Source organism: Neopelma chrysocephalum, unplaced genomic scaffold (assembly GCF_003984885.1).
Source record: "Neopelma chrysocephalum unplaced genomic scaffold, ASM398488v2 Primary Assembly neopelma1_124, whole genome shotgun sequence".
NCBI classification, from domain to species: Eukaryota; Metazoa; Chordata; class Aves; order Passeriformes; family Pipridae; genus Neopelma; species Neopelma chrysocephalum.
Genome location: NW_020897786.1, coordinates 2,547,202 through 2,572,202, shown reverse-complemented (window position 1 = coordinate 2,572,202; position 25,001 = coordinate 2,547,202). Strand labels below are relative to the sequence as shown.

At 40.6% G+C, this 25,001-nt stretch overlaps 2 protein-coding genes across 8 annotated transcripts in view; one reads left to right on the top strand and one right to left on the bottom strand.

The window, feature by feature from the left end:
• Nucleotides 1–170, bottom strand: part of PEAK1 (pseudopodium enriched atypical kinase 1) — a 111,939-nt gene extending 111,769 nt beyond the window's left edge. Inside the window, exon 1 of the mRNA XM_027697990.1 lies at nucleotides 94–170. The gene's annotated coding sequence lies outside the window, so the exon portion shown is untranslated. The remainder of the gene's footprint in view (nucleotides 1–93) is intronic.
• Nucleotides 171–620: 450 nt separating this feature from the next.
• The window catches only part of HMG20A (high mobility group 20A), a 39,116-nt gene continuing 14,735 nt past the window's right edge, over nucleotides 621–25,001 (top strand). For 2 of the 7 annotated variants that reach the window (XM_027698019.1, XM_027698020.1), the window contains exons 1-5: nucleotides 621–704; nucleotides 1,018–1,180; nucleotides 2,503–2,614; nucleotides 22,089–22,181; nucleotides 24,234–24,381. In XM_027698019.1, the coding sequence (XP_027553820.1) occupies nucleotides 22,093–22,181; nucleotides 24,234–24,381 (237 nt within the window). In that variant the 5' untranslated portion in view covers nucleotides 621–704; nucleotides 1,018–1,180; nucleotides 2,503–2,614; nucleotides 22,089–22,092. Of the gene's footprint in view, nucleotides 705–1,017; nucleotides 1,181–2,502; nucleotides 2,615–20,257; nucleotides 20,397–22,088; nucleotides 22,182–24,233; nucleotides 24,382–25,001 lie in introns of all 7 variants that reach the window. The other 5 variants (XM_027698016.1, XM_027698013.1, XM_027698017.1 and 2 more) reach the window with 5 other exon arrangements.

The window sequence follows — 25,001 nt, the reverse complement described above, 5'->3', positions numbered from 1 at the left end:
CCCGCCGGGGCCCCGCCGAGGGAACCCGACCGCCACCGCCCCCCGGCCTCCCCCGGCGGCGCAAGGGGCCGCCGCCCCCCTGCCGCCCCTCACCTGGCAGGGGCTCCCCAGCCCCGCGGCGGCTCCGTGCGGGGTCGGGGTTCAGGGTTCCGGTGCCGCTCCCGCCGGGCCCCGCCGAGGACGCGGCTCCCGGGACGGGGCTGCGAGCGCCGCGCCCGCGCAACAACCAACTCCAGGGACCGCCCCTCGCGCGCGCACCGCGGGGGAGCCCCGCCCCCCGCCCGCCCATTGGCTGCGGCCGTGAGGGGGCGTGGCGCCTCTGCGGGAAGACTACAGCTCCCGGCGTGCCCCGCGCGGCCCTTTAAAAGCGTCCCGTCGGCCTTCGCGCGTTTGGAACCAGTTTGTTTTCGTCCGCGGACGTGAAGTAGTCCCGGTGTGTGGTTCGCGCTTCGGCACCGCACCGGGTTGCTGAGGTAACGGTGATGGCGGGCGGTGGTCCGTGGGCGCTCCCGACCCAACCGGGTATTCTGCTGGTAGGCTCCTCCTGAAGAGAATAGAGCACTGCTGTGAGGTGAGAGCGGAGGGATCCGAGCGGCCGGCGGGAAGGGGCAGGTGAGACGGCCCTGTGCGTGCGGGAGCGCGGCGGCTGCGCGGGCTGAGGGGACGCGGCCGCCCCGGCCCTGGGTGGGAGCCGCCGCCGGCAGGTCAGTGGCGAGGACCGCGGGCCCGCCGCCTTTCCTCGTCCGCGGAGGGCGGGCGGCTGTGGGTGCTGTGGGCCACCGGTGAGGGGGCCTGGGGGAGCCGCCGGAGCTCGGGGGGGTGAGGGGGAAGAGCTGGGTGAGGGTCTGAGTGCTTGGCTTTCAGTATTCTCCCTTACATGTCTTCCCTTGGTTCCTTCAAAGCCATAATATGTCATGGCTCCTTAATTGTATTTATTTATCCATTCATCACGTGCACGTTCCCTTGTCAAGCAGGTCGTTTATCACAGCGTGGGGTTTTTTTGATACTTCTGTCCAGGTCTTTATGTTCTGTTGCCTGTCCCTGAGGAACTGAAGTCCCTTATCCTTGAGGTGGTAAAAAAAAAAAGCCCCGACCGTAGGGTTGAAAACACCGGAGCCACGTGCCTTGTGAGGCGCCATTCATTGCGATCCTTGGGAACACCAGCGCTGGAGTGAAACTGGTACGGCCCTCCCTGCCCTGGGCAGCGGGGAACTGAGCGGGGATGTCCTTTGAGGGCAGCTCAGGGTAGGTGTGGAGCTGCCCGTTGGAGATACCCTAAGAAAAAGACCCCCAAAATCACCTTCTGAGTGAGAAAAATTGGTCCAACTTGCGGATAACTCAGTGGTGTCTAGAAAAACGAGGGAGGGCTTTTTACTCAGTAGAAAAGAGGGACAATCGTGTTGTCAGAGAAAAAGAGCTGCTTTCTAGAGGAGTGGCCTCCAACTTTTTTGGCTGCACGTGCCTATGGTAGAAACACCTCTTAGCATGCACCTCCCACTTATGTATATTTATTGATTTATCGATTTATGCAGATATTGCTCTACAAATGCATCTATTAAAAAATATGCTTGAACAGAAATCGAGAAAGGATAAGATAAAGATGAAATAAATGCTATTTAAAAACGTTTCTCAATGCTACAAAAAAATGTTTTTTCCCACCCCTGAGTGGAAAGGTGTGGGTTTTCCCCACCCCTCGGCCTTGCATGTGTGACCCACTAGAGAGACCACTTTATAGCACATGTATGTTATTCTGAAGTGATCATTGTTATTTTCATAAGAATACAAACATAATCGGCTGTTGAAAACAAAGATTTGTTTTCTTAGCCTGTTTTTTTTTTTTCATTCTGGCCATAATCCAGAGGCATAATCTATTTGAAGATAGTGAAATGGTAGTGAAATACTGGTTTATCATCTCTTGTTTTCTCTCACACCTACACTATATACTTGTTAGAAGGGATGAGATCTTAGCATTTTTAGAACCATATTACTTACTGGCAAATACTGTAACTTTAGAGTTTAGGAAGTTGAGGGGAAGTGATAAAATTTTTTTCCTGTCCTTAGAAATCTGGCATGTCCTGAAATAGAAGCTGAGATTACAAATTTGAGGGAGATTTGGTCTTAAAAATAGTGGTTAAAGCAGAGTATTTGGGTTGGTCTGAAAATTCCCAAGTTAGCTCTTGTATGGGATACCCAGCACTTTTCCAAATAGAAAAACTGGAGATTGTGTGATCTGCCCTCACTGTCTTGATTGTAAATTGAATTTTTTTTCCTTTGGTTCCTCCTGGTGTGACACATAGAGGGTAAGGTGACAGGTGCACCTTAAAAAAGGGAGAAGAGAATTGTGTTTATTACAGTGATGTTTCTTTAGCACCTGAGAGCGGGGTTTGACTCTTCTGTGCGTACCTGGCTGTTAGAAGGTGACTGTAACAAATTCTAGTACTTTGCAATAAAGCAGCCATGAGGAGAGAGATTTTTACTGTCTTGCACCTTCTGTTCCTGCAGGACGTCTGCCCTGACCAAGCTCAGGTGTTCCGTGTCTGATGGCCAGGACTGCCTGGAGACCTGAGGAGACGTGCTGACTTCCCTGCTGGGCTGCTGAATGCAAGCACTGACTGTGAGCTGGGGTTTTGCTTTGTGTTACATCATGTTGTTCTTAGTATCAGAGCACAGGAATGGAGAAAATATTGAATGAGCGTGTTCAAATTAACTTTGTAATCTTGTTTTGTTACTGTGTCTGTTCACAATGTATTTAAATAAAGGGTCCCTCTGTATCCAGGTGTGTGCAATTAGCAAGGTGTGAATCTTCTCACCTGCCAAAGCGAGCTCAGCCTTCCATAGTAAATATTTCTCCTTCATTAAATAGGATTTGTTTTAGGACTAGTTCTTGGATGAGATTTTTCTTAAGCTTACCACTGACTGTGGCAAAGTTGCTGGTGAATTTAGAGCACATCTCCCTAAAACAGGCTGATACATGTTTCTAAATTCTTGCTGTATGTCCTGCTCTCTCCAGGTTGTGGTTGAAAAAATTAGGTATTCCCACTCATCATTACTGAAGTGCTTACAGAGCTGTGCTCGTTTTTGTAAGTGCTATGAGAAATTGTTAGGGCACAGGTGAAGAGGCTGCACTCTTTTGGTAATGATCTGTGGGAGAGAGGGGTAACTCAAGGGGACATGCCTTTCCAATTTCCAGGACAGTAGGTGAATGCAGAAAGGTTGTCTTTTTTCTTTTTTTGCCAGTTGTTCATATACCCTTAATCAAATGCTCTTTCGATGTATAATGTGATTGGCTTGGCAGAGGTCCCCAAACTAGGTTGCTTTCTGCATTCCTTCTAGCTTTCTTTTTTTTTTTTTCTTTCACTTCCATGATTTCCCTTAGAAAGATAGAGGGGATGTTAATGTTTGTGGGAACTGATAAATGGTTATTTTTTAAGACATGAAGAGTGGTGGATAAAAGCCTTCAATGCCAGGTGTTCAGCAGGTATGAATTACTATGTATGAATTACTAAGAACAGTTTGTTTTCAGAAACCACTAATTTTTCAGTGGATTTGTTCATGAAAGCAGCTAAGGCTAGTTGGTGGCTGTTTGAAATATAGAGTCAAGGGGTTTATTAGTGATGTAAGTCAGGCTCCATTGGCAAGATCTGCAATGTTGGCCATGGGTTGTTGTCTTACTCCAGGATTGGCTTGTTCCTGCATCAGTAGCAAGCCATTGGCTGTTAGTTTTGTGATCTGATACTGGTCCTTGATTTTTGAGGGCAAAACAGCTGGATCTGAGTTTGTCCATGCACTGCCAGTGTTGCTGTCAGTGGGACAGGTCAGCTGATAAGCAGTTTAAAACAGACCAGTCTTATAATAATCTCTTGCATAATGGGATTGTTGGGATGTATCTGCTAAAGCTTTTTGTATGCAAGTTAATCCCACAGAGGGTTAATTCTTATTAAAGGAATAACTTGCCTTGTTCATACCTGGTAGGGGCAGAGGTGAGACTGGCACCTGATTTCCGAGGGGCTACTTAATATCAGTTTGATAAGGACAGGTTTTGGACAGCTGAGTTGCAGCTACAGGTAGTTTTGAGTGACTGTTTATCTGGAAGTCTTCATTCTGTATTACAGGGAAATAAAACTAGTTACTGTGGAATACCTGAATGCTTCCAAGTTCTAAATTTATTAGGAAATCTTCCTTGTTCCTTGACCTTGCTCTTGCAAGTGCTGATGCACTTTGAAGAAAACTTGTCTTTCAGAAATGACGTTAAGAAAATTACTGACCTCAGTTTTTTAATAGTAAATATGTTAAAAGGAAGCTGTGCGAAGTTGTCTTCAGAAAAGGCTTATTAATGATTTTGATTCTAGAAACAAATAATCCTGCTCTGCTTTGCAGGAGACTGTGGCAAGAACTGACTTTGGCTGACTGATTTAGTGTTTTGGACCATTCCCCTTACATGGCATACAATGAATAAAAAAATAAATCTTACACTTCACTGTTTCTGCAATTCTTATGCCTTGAATTGCTTATACTGTTTCTTCAGGTAAAAGGGCATGTAAATCTAAGACATTGGAATGTGTTTTGTGCATCATGGCTGGGATAAGGAATGAGGTGAGCAGTTGAGACCCGTAGCCTGTACTTCAAAATACTGCAATAGCATGAAAATGGGAAGGAGTGTTTTAGTCAGAAGATCAAATGGCATAAAGTCTTGTCACTGGTGATGAAACTGTGAAGTGCCTTAGGAGAATGAGGATGGTGAAAGTGTTGGTTGTTAGTTGAACTCAAGAGGCTTAAGACTGACAGAATTTATTTCTGAATCCTTCCTTCACTTTTTTCTTCTGATAACAAGTGCAAAGCACAGAGGATTTCTCAGCAGTTTAGTGAGTTGCCAGGGAAAAGTCTGCTTTTGTTTTATGGTTGTGTTCAAATATGAAAAGATAAATTCAAAGCTTTAATTATGCAGTGGTGACTTAGGGATTGTTTGCAGCCAGAAGCAGCTCAACAAACTGTTTTTAACTGCCCTTCAAAATACCTGTCATCTCTAGAACTTGCTAGGCTTTATTTGGATGGGTTCTCAGTCTTAACCAATGGTTGTTAAAGCAGGTCTGACTTAGCTATGTCTGTTCTGTAATTCCTTTTATTTCAGGTAAGTGGTATGGCATGAATTAGTGGGTTTTTTGTGAGCTTTTGTGTTTGTTCCTCAAGAAACAAACCATTTGTTTTTCTTGGAATTCCCTTGGCTGCTGTTTCAAAGCCTTGGGCATAAGGTGGTGTATTGTTTCCTAACTTTGGAGTATTGTTTGCTGAAATCTAGTAATTAACAAAACATCAGTAGTGGAAATGAAAGATTTTTTTGGAAGAATGGACTTTGCTGTGTGTGTAAGAATAGGCTGAGTAATCTCAGGCTTATGCCTCTGGGCCATAATTAGATGTTCATCAAAGGCTGAATTTCTGATGTAATGGAGTTAGTGGCCCATAGTAGTATTCAAGATATGCTGTGCCTGACAGTATATGGAAAGGGAAAGTGTCAGTCTCCATAGCTGGAAAAGCAGTGGAGAGGGAGCTGTGGCAAGACAAGTTCTGGTAATGGTATGAGACGATAAAGCAGAGAAAACAGATCAGCACCCAGCAAAGTACTGAAAACAGTAAACTGTGAATCTTCTTTCACACTCGGAAATCTGGAGTTTGCTAACATTGCATTTCTGCCAAGAAAACTGGGGAGCAAGGGGGAATGTTCCCAGTGCAGGATAAGTGGCACATAAAGGTAAGAGAAGGCTTTGTGTACAGTTTAGTTTTAAGGGTGTTGGTTTTTTACTTGCATTCTAAACCTTTACCCTTGGTACAGTGCTCCTGTCATGTCTCACTTTTCCCAGCTTACTTTAAGAAGTAAGAAGTCTGCCTTGTTTGCATTTTCACTTATCCAGCACATTGGCAAAGACATCTTCTGATACCTAAAGGATAAAAAGTAAGACTTACTGAAGAAGGATATTTCATTTAAAGCTACCACGTCTTCAAATATACAAGCATCTTGTTGAAATATCTCATTAATCACAAATTCTAATAGGATTTCTAGAGCAGATGAGCAAATCTTCAGAGTCTCCAAAAGTCCTGAACTGTGTAAGCATATTAGAATGCAGGTTTTTTCAGCCCTGACATTTAGTCAGTGACTATCATAGGTAACTATACTAAAGTCTTTTGGAGCAGATTTCTGGCTTGGGGTGCATTTACTGCAGTATTTTAGCTGCTGTCACACATAACTCACGTTGCTGGTGAAATGAAATCAAGATAACTAAGACTTGACTAAATCCTCACTGTTTGAATATGTGGGAAGCGTGACAGAACAGACTCCCAGCTCCTCATTACTGAGTTTAGGATGAGGAATTGCTGCAATTCCTGTAAGATATGACAAGCCAGTGTAATAAGTAATAAGAGTAAATGAATCAAAATTTGTGGAATTCAAGTTCTTTTTCCAGACTTATGTAGAAGAGTTTTATCTTTCATCAAGAGAATAAATGTTTTGCTTTAGATTGGAAAGAGAAAACCTGAAAATGTCAAGTCAGCTTATGATATAATCCTAATTTTTTCTGGTAATCGTATTTTGTCCCACTTAAGACTATTTTGGGGCCCTCTGTTACTGGAATAGCTTCAAATGTTCATTTCTGGCACCACTGGAATCTTAGGGAGAGTTGAATTGCGAGCTGTGGAGTCCCAGTAATGTACATTGCTCGCTCCTGGCTCTGCTACTTGCATCCTTTTTTCTGCTGCCAGCTGCAATGCTGGATCCTTTGCTGAGCCATTTCACCCTCTAATTTGGCATAAACTAATTTGATAAATGAACTAAAAGCTCTTCTGTTTCTTTAGCATGCTGAAACACCATGTGGCTGGTCCAGTGAACAAGTGCCAGGCTGAAGATGATTCTATAGTAGTTCAGCAGGCTTATGCTGCCTTGAAACTGTAGCCCTAGGCAGTGGAGAACTGTTGTCTGCACCTTCCAGCACCTGGCTTGTCTTCATGCAGCCAGAGGACCTTTCTGGATGCTTCTTTTAACATCCTGTGAAAACTACAGCCCACTACTAGCAGAATGAGTCCAAAAAGTTACCTTGGGTGATTGGGGGTGGCTCATACAGCTTAATATGACTGGTTTTACCCTGCATGGAAGTGGGAGTTTCCATACACATTCCTTTTTTGATAAGCTCTGGTATTTATTTCAGCCCTTTGAGTCCTTTCCACTATGTATTTGAGCTGGTAGAAGATACCCAGCTTCCCAAAGGGGAAGAGTTAGGAAGTTAAGCAGCTCTATAAAATGCCCAATAAGCTGTGGAGATTGCTGTAACCAGCTGTGAAAGGAGAAGGGAGTAAGACCTTCCCTTCTTAGCAGCAAGAAACTACTACTTTGTAAGCTCTCCTTAAATCCAGGTTGTATCACAATATGCAAAACTTGAAAGAGACCCAAAAATTTTATTCATCTAATGCTCAACTTAGGCCAGCAATATTTTGCTGGTTTCCCATTCTGCTGTATCAGTTTGACAGTAATTCATAAATCATTGTGTGACATCACCAGGGTGCTGTAAACTGTCCACCAACACCACACACTTAATCAAAATGTAGAAGCACAAATATTTTTTTCTTCTTAAAGATCTTAGTACAGGAAAAAGAAAGTGAGGAAAAAAGCTTCTGAATCATATCAGTTTGATCCCTGGCTTTTTAAATGTCAGTTTAAAGTCACAAATAGTACATGATTCATACTGCTTTCTGAAATTTTATGTTTTTGAAGAAAATGACACCAATTTAAAACTTCTTGGTTATTTAGGGAGATGCAACGTGACAACTGCTTTTTCAGTAGTTGTGCTTGACTAACCTGGTTTAGCTTTTTGTTTTTAAAGACTGTATTCAAGCAAACCAGGCTTTATATTTGATCACAATAAAACTAGTGTACCTCGGGACAGGTGTAGGCTTGGGAAGACTTCCTTGGAAAGCAGTGACATGAAGAGATGTTGGAGGTGACTGGATAATCCAGCTTGGGAACATTAGCATTTAGTGAAGCTTGAGCAGTTAAGCCTTAGGTATAAATGAGAGCAAGAGTCTTACCAGGGAAGGTATAACACGTGTCTGCTGCAGCTGGCACTGCTACAGCTACTTTGGAATTCAGAAAGGGTTGCTAACACATGGGAAAAACATGAGTTAAAGGCATATTTTCAGTCCTAAAAATAAATGCAGGTGCTGCATTTGTTTAACTTCTTGAAATGGTACATTTATTCAATAACAATCAATTTACTGATACAGGTTCTTAGCTTTAGGGTCTAACCTATGGAAGGGTAACAAAATCGAAGTGACTGCTGCAATGGGGAGTTGTACAAATTTAATGTGTGTATAAGTGCCATGTGGGACAGCTGATGGGGTGATGTTCTTACTGTCAGTCTTTTAAAAAAGTTTGGGTAACCATGATGTAGGTTTGAAATCCTCTTTGTTGCTGTTTTTTAGCAGAGGGCAGGTGCCTGATGCACAGTGGGTCACAGTGTTCCCAGTCATCCCCTCTGGCCTGTGCATGTGGGTGGTGCACTGCAGCTTTGCAGGCAGGAAATGAGCTTTTTTTGGTTCTAGCCCAGGAAATTTTCTAATTATAAAAGTATAAAAATTTGTACTGTAAAAAGTACAGAAATTTTACAAGTGTTTGTATTAGACTAAGCAAAGTGGTCTTTGTCTAGATATAAGATTTGAATGTTCATCTGTTTACATTTGGATATAAAGAGCTGTAGAATTATTAACTGCATGTTAAATTTAGACTGTGAGACTTTACATGAATTGTTTTGAATGTGCAGTGCTGTGAAAATTGTCCTAATAACAAAGATATTTTTCTTACTTGAGAAATCTTTTCTGTTAATATTGTTTTAACCTTAAAAGACTTAAAGTTCATCACAAGCATGAAAAAATGTGCACTCTTATAAATGGCTTACTTGCATTTTCTCTGTAGAAAAATGCTTTACATGTTTGGATTTTTTTTAGGCAAGCTACTTGAATAATTTTATTGCCACTTGTAAAAACATACATTCTGTCCCAATGCCATTTCAACAAAGTATTTCTCAAGGGAATTGCAGAACAGACATTTATCAGGAGGGGTTTGCAAGGCATGCAGAAAATAACAGATCACAAGGAACTTTTCAGCGTGTTCCTCAAGTTTATGTTCTCGCACTGCTGTTATGTGGAAGAGTGTTTTTAAGCATTGATATTCAAATAAGCACACACAGAAGGTTTAAATTTTTATAGTGAGAAAGAGTGGGAAGGCAGGAGATTTCAAATGCATAGTAAAGGCTGGAAACTTAAAAAAACCCTGAACTTCAGCTTTTATCTTAGTGTCTTTAGTGACACTTTAGTTCCCATTTAGTGACTTGTGGGAATTACATTGAGAAAAGTGGTTTTTCTTTACTGATGCACAATTCCTTATTCTGAGTCTGAGTCAGTAATGTTTGTCAGCCAAATGTCTATAATTTACTTCTCATGGAGACATTTAAGTAATGCTGTATTAATGTAGGAACTTACTGGTCTGTAGCTCTGTTGCAGTGTTGTGTTCCTTCCTTCCAGCTTGTGTGAAGGTGGATCAGTGCCTGACCAGTGGAATACTCTGGGCAAGTGATGAGTCAGAATTGTGGTAATGCAGCAATATATTAACTGAAAGTTATCGTGAACAGGGTCTGTCATGTAGATAAATTTTACTCAAATCAGTTGTCTGTGCATAAAAAGAAATGTATCTGTCTTCCAGTATTGACATTTGAGTGTCTCTGATTCTGAACTTGCTTGGTAGCCTCTCAGTTCTGTTGGTGTATTTGTATACCATTGTAATTAAAAATACAGAAATCTGACCAACTGGAGGTTTTGAAGATCAGATAAACGAGTTTCCTGGCATTTGCTGTGACTTCCTACTGTTAAATAATTTAGTGTTTAAAAGGTAAATGAAATGCAAAGCAATCACTCCAAAGAAGCAAGACAGCATCAGCAAAAACAGACAAGGAATTAGAATGGCAGTTTACTGAAGGAATAGAGAAGAGATGACAAATCAGTGAAATAGTTGACAGATCAGTTGCTTTTTGGATGTTGAAAGTAGAGGAAGGGTTGCACGTGTATAGTGCTAAGTACTGCAGTGGTCATTCAGGTAGGACTTGAGGATCCCTGTGGAGATGGTTCCATATTGCCATTGGCAGGAGGATTAGTTGGTGAATCATAATCCAGCTTTGGCACAGAATGTCTTTTCAATTATTGATATAGTGGAGACTTTCTTTTCAGATTTAATGCCCTATTGTCATGCAAATAACAATATATCTTCTGTGAGGCTAAAAATGAGAACTTCTTTTGCTTGTATGGGATGAAGGGCTTGATGTTACAGAATCTTCTTGGTCCCTCAGTCATCTGCCCCTATAATCTTGTGAAAGTGTATGCAGTTCATTTTGCTGTGTCCTCCACTTGAAGGACAGAATGTATTGAACAAGTGGGCTGGTTAGTGGAGTGGCAAACACAGCAGCCCTGAGCTAAGCTTTCCATTTAAAGAAAAGAAAAACCTGCTTAAAACTGCTACTGAATTAAACCTACTTGAAATTGCTGGAAGTTGTGTTCTGTGTAGTGAGCCTAACACACAGCTCCTCTTGGAAATGGCAACTTGTCATTGTTTATTTGAATTGGGGTAAATACTGCTTGTTGTACTCAGAATTGAGAGTAAATCTGAGATGAATACAAAGTGTGAGGGAATCTTTGATTGGGGCAATATCGTATATTGGAAGTCCAGCTCTAGCTTCACTAATTGGAGAGAAGATCCTGGATTCCTTGATAAGGTTGTTCCTGATGTTTTTTTTTTCTGGTTAATAGATGAATAAGGTGAACACTTTCCATCTCTCTTCTGGTGTCTTTTTATTCTTCTGGCCCTCCAGCTTTGTCAGGACTGGGAGAGGTATTGTCTGATATCTCTGTTCCTGTGGCCATCCTAAGCTTTGTTTCAGCTGTTTTTATATCCTATCTTCCATCCATCACTGTGACCTGAAAACAAGCAGTGGTTATTTCTTCAGCAATTGGAAACCTTCCTGTCAAAAAAACAAAGCAGTCGAGGGCATTTGCTGGTTTCTGTCAGTGTGGACCAGAAGCTTTGAGCCAGACAGTCTAACACGGTGTCTGCCATGACGATGAACTTCACTTTGGTTTTGAGTAGATATTGGGACCGGTTGACCTCTAGAAGTCACTTTTGGTCTAAATTTTGAGTCATTAAATGTGAATGATGCAAGAGGTGTATTTCTTGATTTATGGGAGTAGGATTAACTCAGTATAGCAGAAAATGTGGACATGTCTTACATTGTTTCCTTTTTTTCTTCCCTCACAGCTGGGCAGGAACAACCAGCAAAGAAACTGTGGTGACAAGACCTTTGCCTTGCTCATTAATGCTTTGCAGGGTGGATCTTAATCAGCAAAACTAGTTGGAATCTGCAGATTTTTTTGGTATGCTTAGAAGATACTTATGCATAAAATGTATGACTATCAGGTGATGTTAGCAATTGCTACTGAGAAAGGCATTTTAAATAGGAATACAAGCACGTTCATGATGACTAAGACATGGATACTTGAGTAGAAGAAAATTTCATTGTCAAGTGGATGAATGTTTTTACTTCTTGTTAATTGAGCTGTTAGCTCTAAATGAAATATACTTCAATTGTCAAAACCCACAGTTTTTACAAGCTGAAATTTCAATCAGGCACTTCTGTTCAGCTTGGTTACTTGGCATAGTTTCAAATAGTAAACTTCTTACTTGTTTTTTTACATGTTAAACTCCAAGATCCGGGCTTCTTGTGCTGTGGCTGGGGGATGTTAAGTAGTGATTGCTGGAGTACTCTCTGGTCTCTCAGGAGTGTAACCTGCTCGAGGTTTCCTCGTTGCTGTTACTCGTCAGGCAGCAGTAGGAGAGGTGACTGGAGTGTTTTGAGAAGTGTCCTCGTTGCTGAAGGATGGGTGTGTGCTACTTAGGGCAGCCAGGTAAGGGTGTACTCAAGGCTCACTTAACCATTTCTTCTGAGTGTACATCTTGTCACGAAAAACAAAGCACATCTGAGATGTGAATTGAACCTGCTGGGTTATTTTGGTGATCTTACCACAGAGCTTTGGAATGCTATGAGCATATTTTGTCTAGAGTTATACATAGATGACCCTTTCTAGGGTGGGAATAAGCTGTTGTGGGAGTCTGTTAAAATCCAGGAAGGACAAGCTTCCATTACTGTAATAAATGTTTTTTCTTGGGAAGTCTGTAAGCTCAAATATGATTGTTGAAGTTTTCATAAAAGCTGAATACTTTCTGCTTTTAAAAATGTAATGTTTAAAAAGCAATGCCATGCTTTTTTGCCTTTGTTTTGGGAAATGTGGGGGAGGAGCAAAATACAGATAAGTGCTTTTTCAGAGGAGTCTTTTTAAATGAAAAGGGAGTGCTGGTGACTAAGACAGTTGTTTAACTCAAAAAGCCCTCGAGGTAACTTCGGGGATTAAATATGGGAGTGGATCCTCAGGTAATCTGTGTGCTTGCTTCTAACAGACTGCAGAAGGTAACCAAAGAAAGTAAGTTTCCCGTGTTTGCACTTCTGTTGTAAAATGTTTAGACTCCACAAATGAAAAAAGGCTGTGGTGCCTGAATTCTTGTTTTCCCCCAGTTGACTTGACCTGTTTCTGATCGAGGCAATGAACTTCTGATTACGAGGTTGTACTGAGGTGAAATCTATGCTGTAGTCCTTTTGAAAATAACAGTATTTTTCCACTTTCCCCACTGTTTAATGCTATGTAAACCAGAGAGTTGCTGACCTTTTGTCACAGATCATGAAGGCTGTAGTTCTTATTTCTCCTTGCATTAAGAATTGCATGATATGTATTCAGGTCAGAGTCTCAGAGCGACTTCTGGTTGTCTGAAATCAAGCAAAGACTAACAATTAGCTGAGATGTCCAGAATAAAAAGGTTAAGATTGGTAGTGTTTTAAGGTCTATTTCTGAAGTCTGGTTGTATTCTTAGCTCCTGAAGATTTCCTTTATGACCTTCAAACCAGCTATGTATCTTTACCCATATATAGAGGTGTTGGGATAATATTTGTGCTTTAGCTCAGAGGAACCATATTTACTGAACAAATATATATAGAAATGAAATCATCCAAAAGAAATGTAAAAGCAATATAAGTCTTTGCTGTTTGCTAAATATGGTAAATACTCAAACCTGAATGCCAAGTACCTTTCAGAACACTTGTAACCAGACACGAATTAGGAATCTTTTCAAATGTAAATGCTTCAGACTTTGTGTATTGAGACCTCCATCCTCACCTCTGTTCAGTCATCAAATCACCTCTGTTCAGTCATCAACCTATTTGAAAAGATTTACATTCTCCTTTTAGGGCTAAATTTATTGTGTACGGAGATCAACTCTGGTGTGCAAAGCTTGTGCACGTTTCCCATCTGAGGTTTCTTGTTTCTAGCATCTGAGGAGCAGCTATGGAAGGGGGAAGTTGAAAGAGCAGATTAATACAAGTCCTGGACATCCTTTTCCCAGGTTCTTGTTTGCTCTTTGGCTCCAACCTCCAAGCTGTGATGCTCTGCTCTTAGCATTTTTTCCTTCCTTCTTTTGACTTCTTGCCTATGACATGACAGAGGCACAAAGAGGAGATTGCAGCATCAGCAAGGAACACAGTGGGAAGAAGGACCCACTGCCCTCACAGCAGTTCCTTTGGGCTACTGGAAACAGTTTGGGGATCAGATGCAATATTGCAAAAGTTTAGCTGTTGTTTTAAACACTCAGCCCAGGATATTTGGGCGTGCTGCTGGCATGGATGCTTTCCTCTCAATCCTACTTCAGCTCCAACATTACCTATTTTCATTACATATGCTACAGGTGTTCCAGGAATGTGCTCCCTGCCTGCCCTTTCCCATCCCTCACACATCTCTGGGTGTCCTGTGTATTGCCTGACACTGGAGAGCAGGCAGACCACTCCACTGGGCTTATGCCATTGTTTTTTCCCCTTTTTTTCTGTTCATGATGCTAAATAGTATAATTTCCTGTTGCCTTTAGATGAGGATAAGGGTAGGTAAAGCTTTATTTTAACTTCTCTGCATTCTGCTGTTGGTTTAAATTACATCTTTTATGGAACCATGGAAGTACCTGAGTTCCCATATGACTTGAAACTTTCTGTGTGCTCTCCCTTTTGATGCTGAAAGAGGGATCCTGGTATATGCCTAGTTTACAGCATAAAGTTTCAGTCTTTTAAAATTTCCCCCATTTCTTTTTCTTTGGTGTAGTCTTTCCCTATAGTATTTATTTTAACACTGTGGCCTCAGACAGCTTTCAAATCTTGTAAGCACTGGTCAAAGGAGCTGTCTGCTGCTCCTGGAGAGGATGCTTTGGCAGGAATAGGATATCTTTTCTGTTTCTCTTCTTTTCAGGACTTCAGACAAGGTATTGTAAGCAGTGTCCATTGACATATTGGTACTTACTTGACCCTCTTGTCTGGTCTTTTGTGCTTATTTTCCTTGTTAGTTTTTCCCTCAGTGTGTTCTCAAGGTCTTTACAATTTCCGTCCTATGGTGCCACTGGTACCATGTGTGACTCTTAAAAGAGCCTTGACTAAAAAGGGATTTTTGTGGACTTCAGGCAATATATCTCCAAACTTTCATTTCTGGTACGTATTAAACTATTACCAGAGAGCTTTAAGCACAGATTAGAAACAAACAACCCAACCCAGTTCTTCACTATTCTTGCTGTTAGAAAGAGTTTGCTAGTTCTGTTGTTTTTATAAAGGGAAAGAAATAGCCTATAAAAGTGAAGGTTTATATGCCTGTTGTTTTGCACAACTAAGGCTATCTAAAAATTGAGATTTCTTCTACATGACAAGGGTTTGAGTGCTCAAACTCCTTTGTTTTATAATACACGAGGCAATAGCAAGAAAAGAGCAAAAATGTATGGAAGCTGACATGTCATACTTTTTTTCCAAAGATGGATCATCTCTGAAAACAGGCAGAAAGAGTTGCTTGTTTTGTGTGAGAATCACTGACTCTTCCCACACTTCATTTCCTCTAACCTTTGTCCCTGTACTCATATCAGTGCATTTAAAATATCCAGTTCCATGCTGTCTTTGTGGCTCTTGAGGTCAGAGGAGATGCTTTTGTGTTGGGTCATGAAGCCTGTGGTGAGTCATTTTTAAACTATATACTCAATCCCTTTTTGAGTGTATTCTCACATCCAAAGTATTTGACCCCATATTCTGTAAAATGGCTGTAATGACTTGTTTTGGTGGGTATGTGCATGAAAAATTCCAATCTGTATTCTTCTGTGGCAGCAGCTGGAGTTTCCTGTCCCAGAATTTAAGTGAGCTTGGAGTATATACTGTACTTCCTTGACAACTTTCTTGATGAATAAGGCTTTGAGAGAGAGCTTGAAGCCAACTTTTCAATCTCATCAGGTGTATCCACTCTTCAATTATTTTACTTTTGAATATGTAACTTTGCATTTCACTGGCCAGTCACAATCAGGATTCCCTGACATTAAGTTCTCTCTAGTTCAGAATACTCATTTGGTATTTTAAATCAAAGTACTCCTCGAACATTAATTAATACTGTTTCTTGTTTCACTTGTGTGGTGCTGGTAAATGTTTGACCTGGGCAAACACCATGAAAAACTTCAGTCTGTACATTTACATTTTTTAATAAACTGCTTTGCTCATGGCACTTTCATGTTTGCATTCCACAAACAGGGAGTGCTTGAGTTTTACAGACAGAAATGATCAGAGGAATGGAACTTTAATTTTGCAGGAAAGTAACAGTGAACAGGATCTGGTGAGGTCCTGGATGATTTATAGTGGCTGTGGTTTGAGAAGTGTCTGTGCTCCAGGGGTGGTTTGTGTCTCTTAACGGAGCTGCTGGTTGTGGGTTTTTATGGGGTATCCCCTTTGCCTTGTTAATGTGAAAGCAGCTGTTGGAAAACTGTCCTGTGAAATGAGGTCCTCAGATCCCAGAGAAATTTTCAACTCGCAGAGCAGGTGAAGAGGTAGACTAAATTGCCTGTAGTAACTGGCAATTAAGAGATTTTTATGGATAGATTACAAAAGCCATCCCTGGTAGTCAAATACTGGACTTACCTTAGGTAGAGTATTAATAAAAATAAGTATTCTCAAGATTTATTATGAGACTTATTTTTTGTGATCTGAATGGTTTATATTTTCTCATGTGAGATCTGTAACATGGGAATTAAATGAATTTTGCAAGGTTGTATTTGTTAGTGGTGTTAGTTTAAATGGCAACTGATACTATCATGAAGAAAGTTAACTCAGAATAAAATGAACTGTCCTAATCTATAGGTGCTTAATACCTGCAATGAAGGGGTAGATAGCAAAGCTTTCCCTCTGGGTACCAGAGGTAACCACAGTTACTGATTTTAGCTGTCCAGGGGCAAATAGCACAATTATTTGTAAAGTTGTCTCATTGTGGGGTTTTCTTTTCTCTCAAGTGATGTAAAATCTGAATAATTTCTTTCATGAGTTTGAGGGGAATCAATGGGGAGCTGTTCTTGCCTTTGTGTGCAGAGTTGAGTATATACCTTTCCTGTGGGCTTAAATTCCAGAAAACAGGAGGATTTTATATATATGGAATGTCTTATATGTGCCTCATCCTAAAGCATTTATACAAGTAAGAGTAGAATACAGCATTGTACACGATTTTTAAAAATACATTTTTGCAGATGTTTGGCAGCTGTTTCTAAGGTCTGAGTACAAATAGCTTTGTTAGTGTTTGCTGCAGAGACCCAAACAAACTAAGCTTAAACCTCAGCTTTACCTCTTTCCCTTCTTTCCTTAAGCTGCCTGGAAATGAGGTGGAACTCTGGACTTTTTGCCTGCAAGTCTTTGTTTTGGTCTCTAGTGTTGCTTTGTTTTTACTGGCAAGAAGTAAAACTAAAAGCACTTGGCTGTTCTCTGGTATATATTTTCTAGTTTGACAGAAAAACCTCCGTCCTGGGTTTGGCTTGCAATTTTCCTAAAGTCACAAAAACCTTTGTCTAATGAGTTGCCTGTAGGGGAAAAAAATCAAATCTGATTTTTTGCAGTCAAGTATGTTGGATAACATGCTTCTGCTCCAGCTTGATGGAAGAAAATGCTGCTGTCAGAAGGAATCTGAACTTCCTCTGACAGCTCCGAAAGCGTTCTGGTTTTAATTGGAGATGGACTTGCTTCAGTTTTCTTACTGATGTTCTGGCTACATGTGGACAGACAGGGGAAGTGATGGTCCTGTGGGTTTTTTTTCTCAATAAATCATCTGAGTTTAGATTGTTTACAGGATGAAGTGTTTGGGTTCTGATGCTTAGATAAGGAATACTGTGGCTCTTCTGTGACATAGCAGATGAGGTATTTTTTTTTAAATTTAATCTGGGATCCTCTGAATGGCAAAGTTTGGAGCTATTTATTCTGGCAAAGAAGGATGAAAGACTTGAGGAGAAAAATCCTCCACTCAGCAGTAACGTTTCTAAAACTAGAGCTGGCAATGAGGTAATTGGAACTCCTGCAGTGTTTTATAATCAGACTGTAAGTTGGATTTCTGACTGACTTCACATTTAAATATGCTTAGTTGTAATAAATAATACGTATTTATAACCTTACCTTGTAACTGGAGGGCTAAATAGTTTGGAAATTTGTGATTTATTTATTTTTTTTTAACCTTCAGATCATCTGTTGTTATGTAGTCATTGAAAAGACAACAATGCTAAGGACTGTTTCCTCTTTTCCCAGTGTTAAGGGCCATCTTAAGACTTGACATGGCCTTGGGATGAGAAGAAAGTCAGTCTGGATTTGACAGAGACTTATTCCATGACCAGACCTGTGCAGACTATATGTAGAGTCCAGCTTTATTTCACTTATCTTCTGAAAGACTTTACACAAATAAAGCAGGTCATGTTTTGTGGAAGCCACCAACATTTTGGAGAGTACAGTAATTGTTTTGCTTGTGGTCTGGAAGAGACTGTTCATCTGGGGTGAGTCACGGGACAGGAGTGTGCTCAGTGTTAGAGAAGAAGGGCTGCCTGTGGCTGGTGCTGTAACAGTGTGGCCCTGAACACATCCTGCTTTGACTCTGGTTGTCTCCTGAAAAATAAGAATGCAAGTGTGCTGTGCTGAGTTGGTCTGCCAGATGAAATTATTTGCATGTTTTTAATACATTTTTGCTATTGGAGTAAAACGATCTGATTCTTTCAAGAGGTTGATTGTGACCTTTCATTCATTGCATGCATAAAAGGCTCTTAAACTTTAGATTATGCATCACCCCTGTGCTTATTTCTGCTGCCCTCTAGTAGTGTTGTTAATAGTGCAGCCATAGTCATTCTGTCTAGCTCCAGTCATGGATTTGTTCTCATCCTGATTCTACAACTACTTTCTTTTAATTGGTCCTTTCTACTGTACAGATGTGACTAGAAATTTGATCCGAGGGTGGCTTTCAGTCTACTCAAAACACAACTCAGCTGTTTTATTTCCTGATAGAATAACATCAGTTATGTCAGGGCCTACAAAAGGTAATGTGAGAAGAAATTAAGAAAGCTTAAGCATACTTCTGGTTTTGAATGGTGTTTAATTACTCACCATTTCATTCTCCCCTGTGTATTGGTGTGTGTAGTAGCACTTAGATCTTTATGTTGTAGAAGTTTTTCTTTCATTTCCTGAGTAATTCTGTCCAGCTGTGTTGGTACACTCTGTACAATTATGTACAAGTATTATCTCTTATGGCATGCAACCAAAGTGTCCAGCTAAAAAATTTAAACTGGAAGTTGCAAAATACTGTTGTATGTTTTCTGGATCGTGAAGTCTTCATTTGCCTTGATTGATGAGGGAAGAGAGGGAAAGAAAAAGATAAATTAAGCCACATTTTTGATAATATAGGATCCTCTCTAGGCTCCTAAAGAGGTTTAACTAATGTTAGTGTGTGTGTGTGTTGGTTGAACCTTTTAAATCATCAAATGCTGCTGTTAAGATATAAATCAGTCTCTGTATTCCTGCTTAGGTGGTTGCAACACACCTAGTAGTGTAGCAGTACAGTGAACTCAGAGCTGCTCTAGTTTGAATTAGTTTTATTTGGAAGAGATGCTTCCTTGCACTGAATTGTAGAGCTGGTAAAGTTTAGAGCTTAACATGAATTTCAGTTTTATTTTTGCATTTGGGTAGACATAGTTAAAAAATGAAAATAGGATATATGTGTGAACCATTAAAAAACAAAGTGTATGTTTTTTCTTGTGCCTTGAATGTAGCCAGTTGTGTCACATGAGATGCTTTGGGCAGAGTTTAAATTGACAAAGCCGCACAAATATTCAGAACAGATCTAGATGGGACTTGCCAACTGTCCTTTTCAAGCCCTCTGAATTCTGTAAAGGCTCCAGTTTGAGAAGCAGTGACCTCTTTTCTTCCCCACTCCTGTTCTTTTCCTCAGGTTATTGTTTTGGCCATTTTGTTGGATCCCTGAAGTAAATATGTGGCTCTGCCATGGGGTTTAAACTAGTGGATAGTGACTTTGGAGCAAAGGTATGAGGGAGTTGTCCCTGAGAAATGGGGCTGAAAGACTTGTGTAGGTTCCCATCTGTTCTTAGGAGAGCTGTTGTTTTCTTGCTCTCTGGAACTTATTAGAAGCCGTTGTAACTTCAGTGATGTTACATTTTCTTTAGGATGTGGCTCAGTCATCTGAGAGAGTTAATATCTAAAACATATGGGTTAAATAAAAAAAAAATAAGTGTGTGTTCTCCCAGCTTCCTGTGTTTGTGTTCTGTTTCTGTGTTGTTAAAGTTGATGTCCATCTGCCTCCCTGCAGTTTGAAAGTGAGCTTAGGCTCTACAGCTGCTGCCTAGGGCCAGATGTGAGCAGACATACCAGGACCTGGAGAGAAGGTCATGCTTAAGTTTCCTTTTTTGAAAATACTCATTTAGAACTTTTGACTGACAAAACAAAGGCTGCGTAACATAAAGCAGAACTTCATTTCTCTCTTAGTTGACAACTGCATGAAGCAATTTGTGTTGTATGTTTAGTAGCTGTCCTAAACAGCTTTCTGAAGAGCTCATTTTTCAAACTAGTGGGAATTTTCAGATTTCTTGTGATACATCAAGTCCCAGCCTTGATGTAGGTTCTTTTCTATATGTAGGGGAGTATTGTTTGTGCTGCCTTCTTTAAGAATGAAAATCTTTTGTTCTATCAGAATATCTCACCACTTTACCTAAAAGTATTATATTATTTGAGTTTTCTTCCTTTTCACGTCAAAGATGCCAGTATTTGAAAAAAAACATAATGTGGAGCTGTGATTCAGAGAACTGCAGATGTTGCTTGGAAGGGACATCTGGAGGGAGGTCATCTTAGTCCAGCCTCCCACTCAGAGCAGGACTGTTGCCAACACTAGTTGAGGTCAGTTCCAGCTTTTAGCATTTAGGATCTGCTGGGATAGACTCCATCCCCATCTCTCTGGGAAACACAACCAGCAAAGCCAATAGAATGAGTTTGGTTCTGCTGTCTCTGCTCTCCCATCCAGCAGTTTTAGGCACCTGTTAGATTTGCCCTTGGCCCCCTCTGCCAGCCTGAGCAAGCCTGGTTTCCTCAACATCCCTTATTCAGGCAGGTGCTCCAGATGCCTGAGCACCTTGGAAGCCCTTTGCTGGTCAGTCTCCAGCTGTGCCACAGTTCTGAGGCTGAGCCCCCAAAACTGTCTTCAGTCCATGATTTGTAATGGTAGGGCAGGAATTGGCTTTCTTCGTTTCTTGTTGACCTTTTCCTGTACAGGAGTAAAGGGAGTTTCTCTGCTGGGGGTCAATGTCTGTAGCACCTTGAACCAGCCTGCTTAGCTTTAATTATTTACTAGATAAGGAATAAGAATGTCCATTCTTAAGGATGGTCTAAGGATCTTGGCAGTTGGAGAAGCAGAAGAGAAAAGGGTGAATGTAGTACTTGTGACAGAGATCTGCAAAATCTGTAAGATGCAAGAAGCAGTATCATTACTTTTGTCTGTAGAAAACCTTTATCTCTGGAGCTGGGATGGGATGTGGGAAAATATATATAATATTAAAAACACAGAGCAGGATTTTATGTCTCAGATGACTTAGATTTCAATGCTGAGTGGAAAGCACAGCAATCCATGGGAAAGCCATATAAGATTATAGCTCTCATCAGTCCCTCCAAGCCCAAAGCCCAAGTGTACAAGCTGAAAGGGATGGCAGCACTCAAGCTGAGTATTGGCTGCTCATCAAAGGCAACTCCTGAATTGAAGGAACAGCAATTTACCTAGTATGACCCTTCAAAATGGGCAACTCATAATTCTAAATTGAGTTTAAGACTTCTGGGGGATTTTTTTTCTTCACTAAAATACAACAGTTTTGTGTTTTAGTGAGAAAAGGGATGAATAAATTTAGTTATACTTTGGATTTCGTATCGCACTTTAAATTCCAATGGCAATCATGCAAGGAACTGATTTTAACTTGGGGGGCAGTTTGTATTGAATGAGAAGTATACAGTGCCTTAAACTACTTGCTTCTGTAACTGTTCTGTAGGACTCAAAGGTTAAAATACTCCTAACATAGCTGTGTTCTCTTACTGAGCAATAACAACCGTGTGCATGGATTAATTGTGAAAATGTGCACAAGGAATTATCAAATACAACCTTAATTTGAAACTTCAAAGGGGGACTTGGTTTCAGTTTTCTTCTGGGCTCAACACAAACCTCTGGTGAGGGGGCACACTTGAGAATAAAGAGGCAGGTGGACAGGAAGAGCAGGATCTATGTACCTGTGTGCTGAGTCTGATGAATGAAAATTTGTCTCGGGGGATAAAATAGAACGCTGCAGTGATTTCCAGCAACACTGTGGCACTGGCACAGGGCTCTGTTAAAAGGGGAACTCTGAACTGAAGCATCATTTATGATGTTTCTTCTCTGACCTTAAGCACAGCTGCCCACAAGATCTGTTCTGAAGCCAACCAGCCATGACTTGCCAATTGACTTATGGGGTAAAGAGATCTGTGGTATGTTAGGATGTTTGAACTGAAGTGCTGCTGAAGAGAAACAATGAGATACTTTAACCTTTCTTACCTTAATTTTTTTTCCCCCAGAGCTATGGAGAACTTGGTAGCTGGCTCCAATCTTCCTCCACTTTTTACAGATGAGGATGGATCTAAGGAAGGTGGTGAAATCAATGTAACTGGGTAAGCAACTCTTTCACCTTCAGCTGGTAGATACTATGTCTGGACTTGCCAGGGAAACTGTTTCAGTGGAAGGAGGGCATTATAGGTAATTTTTTAACAGAAAAGAAACAAACCCAACAAAAATCAATCTTTTGACATTTCCTTGGCCTTGATAGAACATCACAGGACTCTGTTTAGGAGAAACCAGGACTCTTCTGAACTGACGGAAATGGTCACAAACTTTTTTTTAATCTCTCTTACCTTTAAAAGGTAAATCTCTAGGATTTTAGTCTAAGACAAGGGACATGATGGGGGCAGAGAGGGAGGATGTATCTGTGGACTGTAGTCATTTCAATTTATTTCCATTAAAGATGTACTGTTCATCACTGATCTCTGGAAACCACTGAGTCTCATGACTTTCATTTTTGCCAGACTGACTCTGCTTTTACAGACTGCAACAATGGCCTCTTAAAATTACAAAGCCAGAAGAAGTTGTCTTTTAAGAATACGTGGGATTCTTGCTGTGTACTTGAAACTTCCTTTCGGTTTTGCAAAGCACCAAGCAACAAAATTCAGGCTTTGTAGGCAGGTAAAGCAGTGTAAAAATGAACATGGACACATTGGCTTCAAGTGGGTCTGAATTTGGATTTATATATCTGGAATTTCAAACTTTCTGATGCCAAATGAGAGCCATGTCCAGATTAGGCTTGTGTTTAAGATGTGTCAGCTGAGGTTTCATCAGTGTTCTCTGCAAATGGCTGCATCACATGGAAGTTTTTCCTGGATGTGTCATTTAGAGAGCTTCCATGCCAAGAGGGAATGCATAGGAAAGCTGAAATGTTCTTCAAACCATAAAAGTGAATCCAGAACTGTATCATTCAGTTTGACACATACCAAATCTACTTACAGGAGGGTGTGTGCCCTCTTCCCTTCTCCTTCTCTAATTGTTAGTAATATCAACTCATCCTGGTGTCTGAAAGTCAGGTGTGGATCTCCCCAGCCCTTGTGTCTTTACCAGTAATTATGCCCCAATTGCTGATGGTAGTAATAAAAATATGCTTTTCTCTCCAAAGACAAATTTTCCCATGGGCATTCAACTAACAATTGTGTTAATGTAGCTCAAATTTGTGTAGCTGTACTCTGCATTAACAGGAACGGTTATTTTGAATATTTAAAATTTCCCATAGACACAAGGAGCTGTAGACTGGAGTAAATGAACAAAGGAGACTTGAAGCATACAGTGCTATAAAGGACTTTTCATAAATGTAACTGGGTAAGGCTGAGTTATCTTTAGCCTGGCTCAAGAAGAGTTTAGAATCTGAGATGACTGCAAAAATCTTCTATTAATTTGCCCACTGAGCACAGTGGTGAGACTGTCCAGGGGTTTGTTGTCCCAGAATGTGTGCTCATTTCTCAGTCTACTTTCAGGAATATTTCTGTGGGCTTGCTTTTGTTTTTGCCTCGAGACAGCTTGTCCTTTCTTGGAGGAAGGTAGATTGATACAGCTCTTGCAGCAAAATTTAATAATGGCCATTCCAGAGCCTGTTGGGAGCTCGTCATGTTTGTGTTTTAAATACCCACATGTATCAGCAGGAGATTACGTGGAATAAAGTTCAATCCAAAATCATACACAACCACAGACCTGTAAATGTATTTGTGGAGGAATAAATTAAACACATCCCAAAAGGTGTATATTGGTTGATGATGAAACTATTCATTTCAAATTCTTTATGGTATTTTTGAAGAAGGGTGGATTCATGCTCTCTGGTGTCTGATCCAAACATATATTTGACTGACAGTTATGTGTATAATGAAATACTTCACTAAAAATGAAACAAAATAACACTTCAAAAATCAAATTGTCTTTGAAAGCCTATGGTAGCTGTGGTAGTTATAGCAGTTGCTTGGATGGAACAGCCAGTTCTTCAAAAATCACTTTAAAATCCCTTTTTTCTTGCTAGTGTGAGAATGAATATATTTGCAACATTTCTGCATGTTTTAGAAGATTAGGGAGGAAGTGATTTAGCAATATGACGATTAAATTTTTTGTTCTGCTCTTATGTGCTTTTTCAGATTGGCTAATTCGGAGAGTTCATTCAGTGGTGGAACTTCACAGCCTGTGAATAACCCAGATTTGGTGGAGGACTTGTCACAGGCTCAGCAGCTGCAAAATGAGTCCTCTAATGCTGCTGAAACCACTGAGCAGAAGCCTGAGGAGGAGGTGAGATGAAATAATTGTGGCTTCTCAAGGAAGCAAAGATGTGGAGTTTTGTCATTCTGGTTTGTCTTACCTACTCAGAATTTTTTTTACAGGATCACATATTTTCACTGTGTGCCATTTTCATCCTCTCATTCCCTGGTTTTCTCCTGTGTTGCCCAGCTGCACACAGATAGCCAAGGAGAGCTGGCAATTAGAATGTGCAGAGAAGAGCACTGAATTTTGGTACTAAATAGTGAAGGAGCTGAAGTTTAACAAGAAAGTGGTTTGGGTTTTTTTTTTTTTTATTGATAGATGCAGTTGATATTCCTCCTTGTAGTTTGTTTTCAGCTGTGAGGTCCTTTTTTAATCATGTAGTAAAATTCCAGGAGGGAAACTAAAACTAATGTGATGGCAGGAACATGTTGATCTGGGGAAAGATTAGAAGTACTGAAAATAGTTGTGTGTACATAACATTAGAAAATAGTGTTGTCCAGAGATTGCTGTAGGAATAGTATGAAGCCAAGAGGATGAATGATAATGATACTATTCCTGTGAGCTCACAGTGTGCCCCAGGCAAATCTTACAATATTCCCTCCTTTGGAGTTTGTTGGTTGCTCCATTGGAGGTGATTAGTGGGAAAG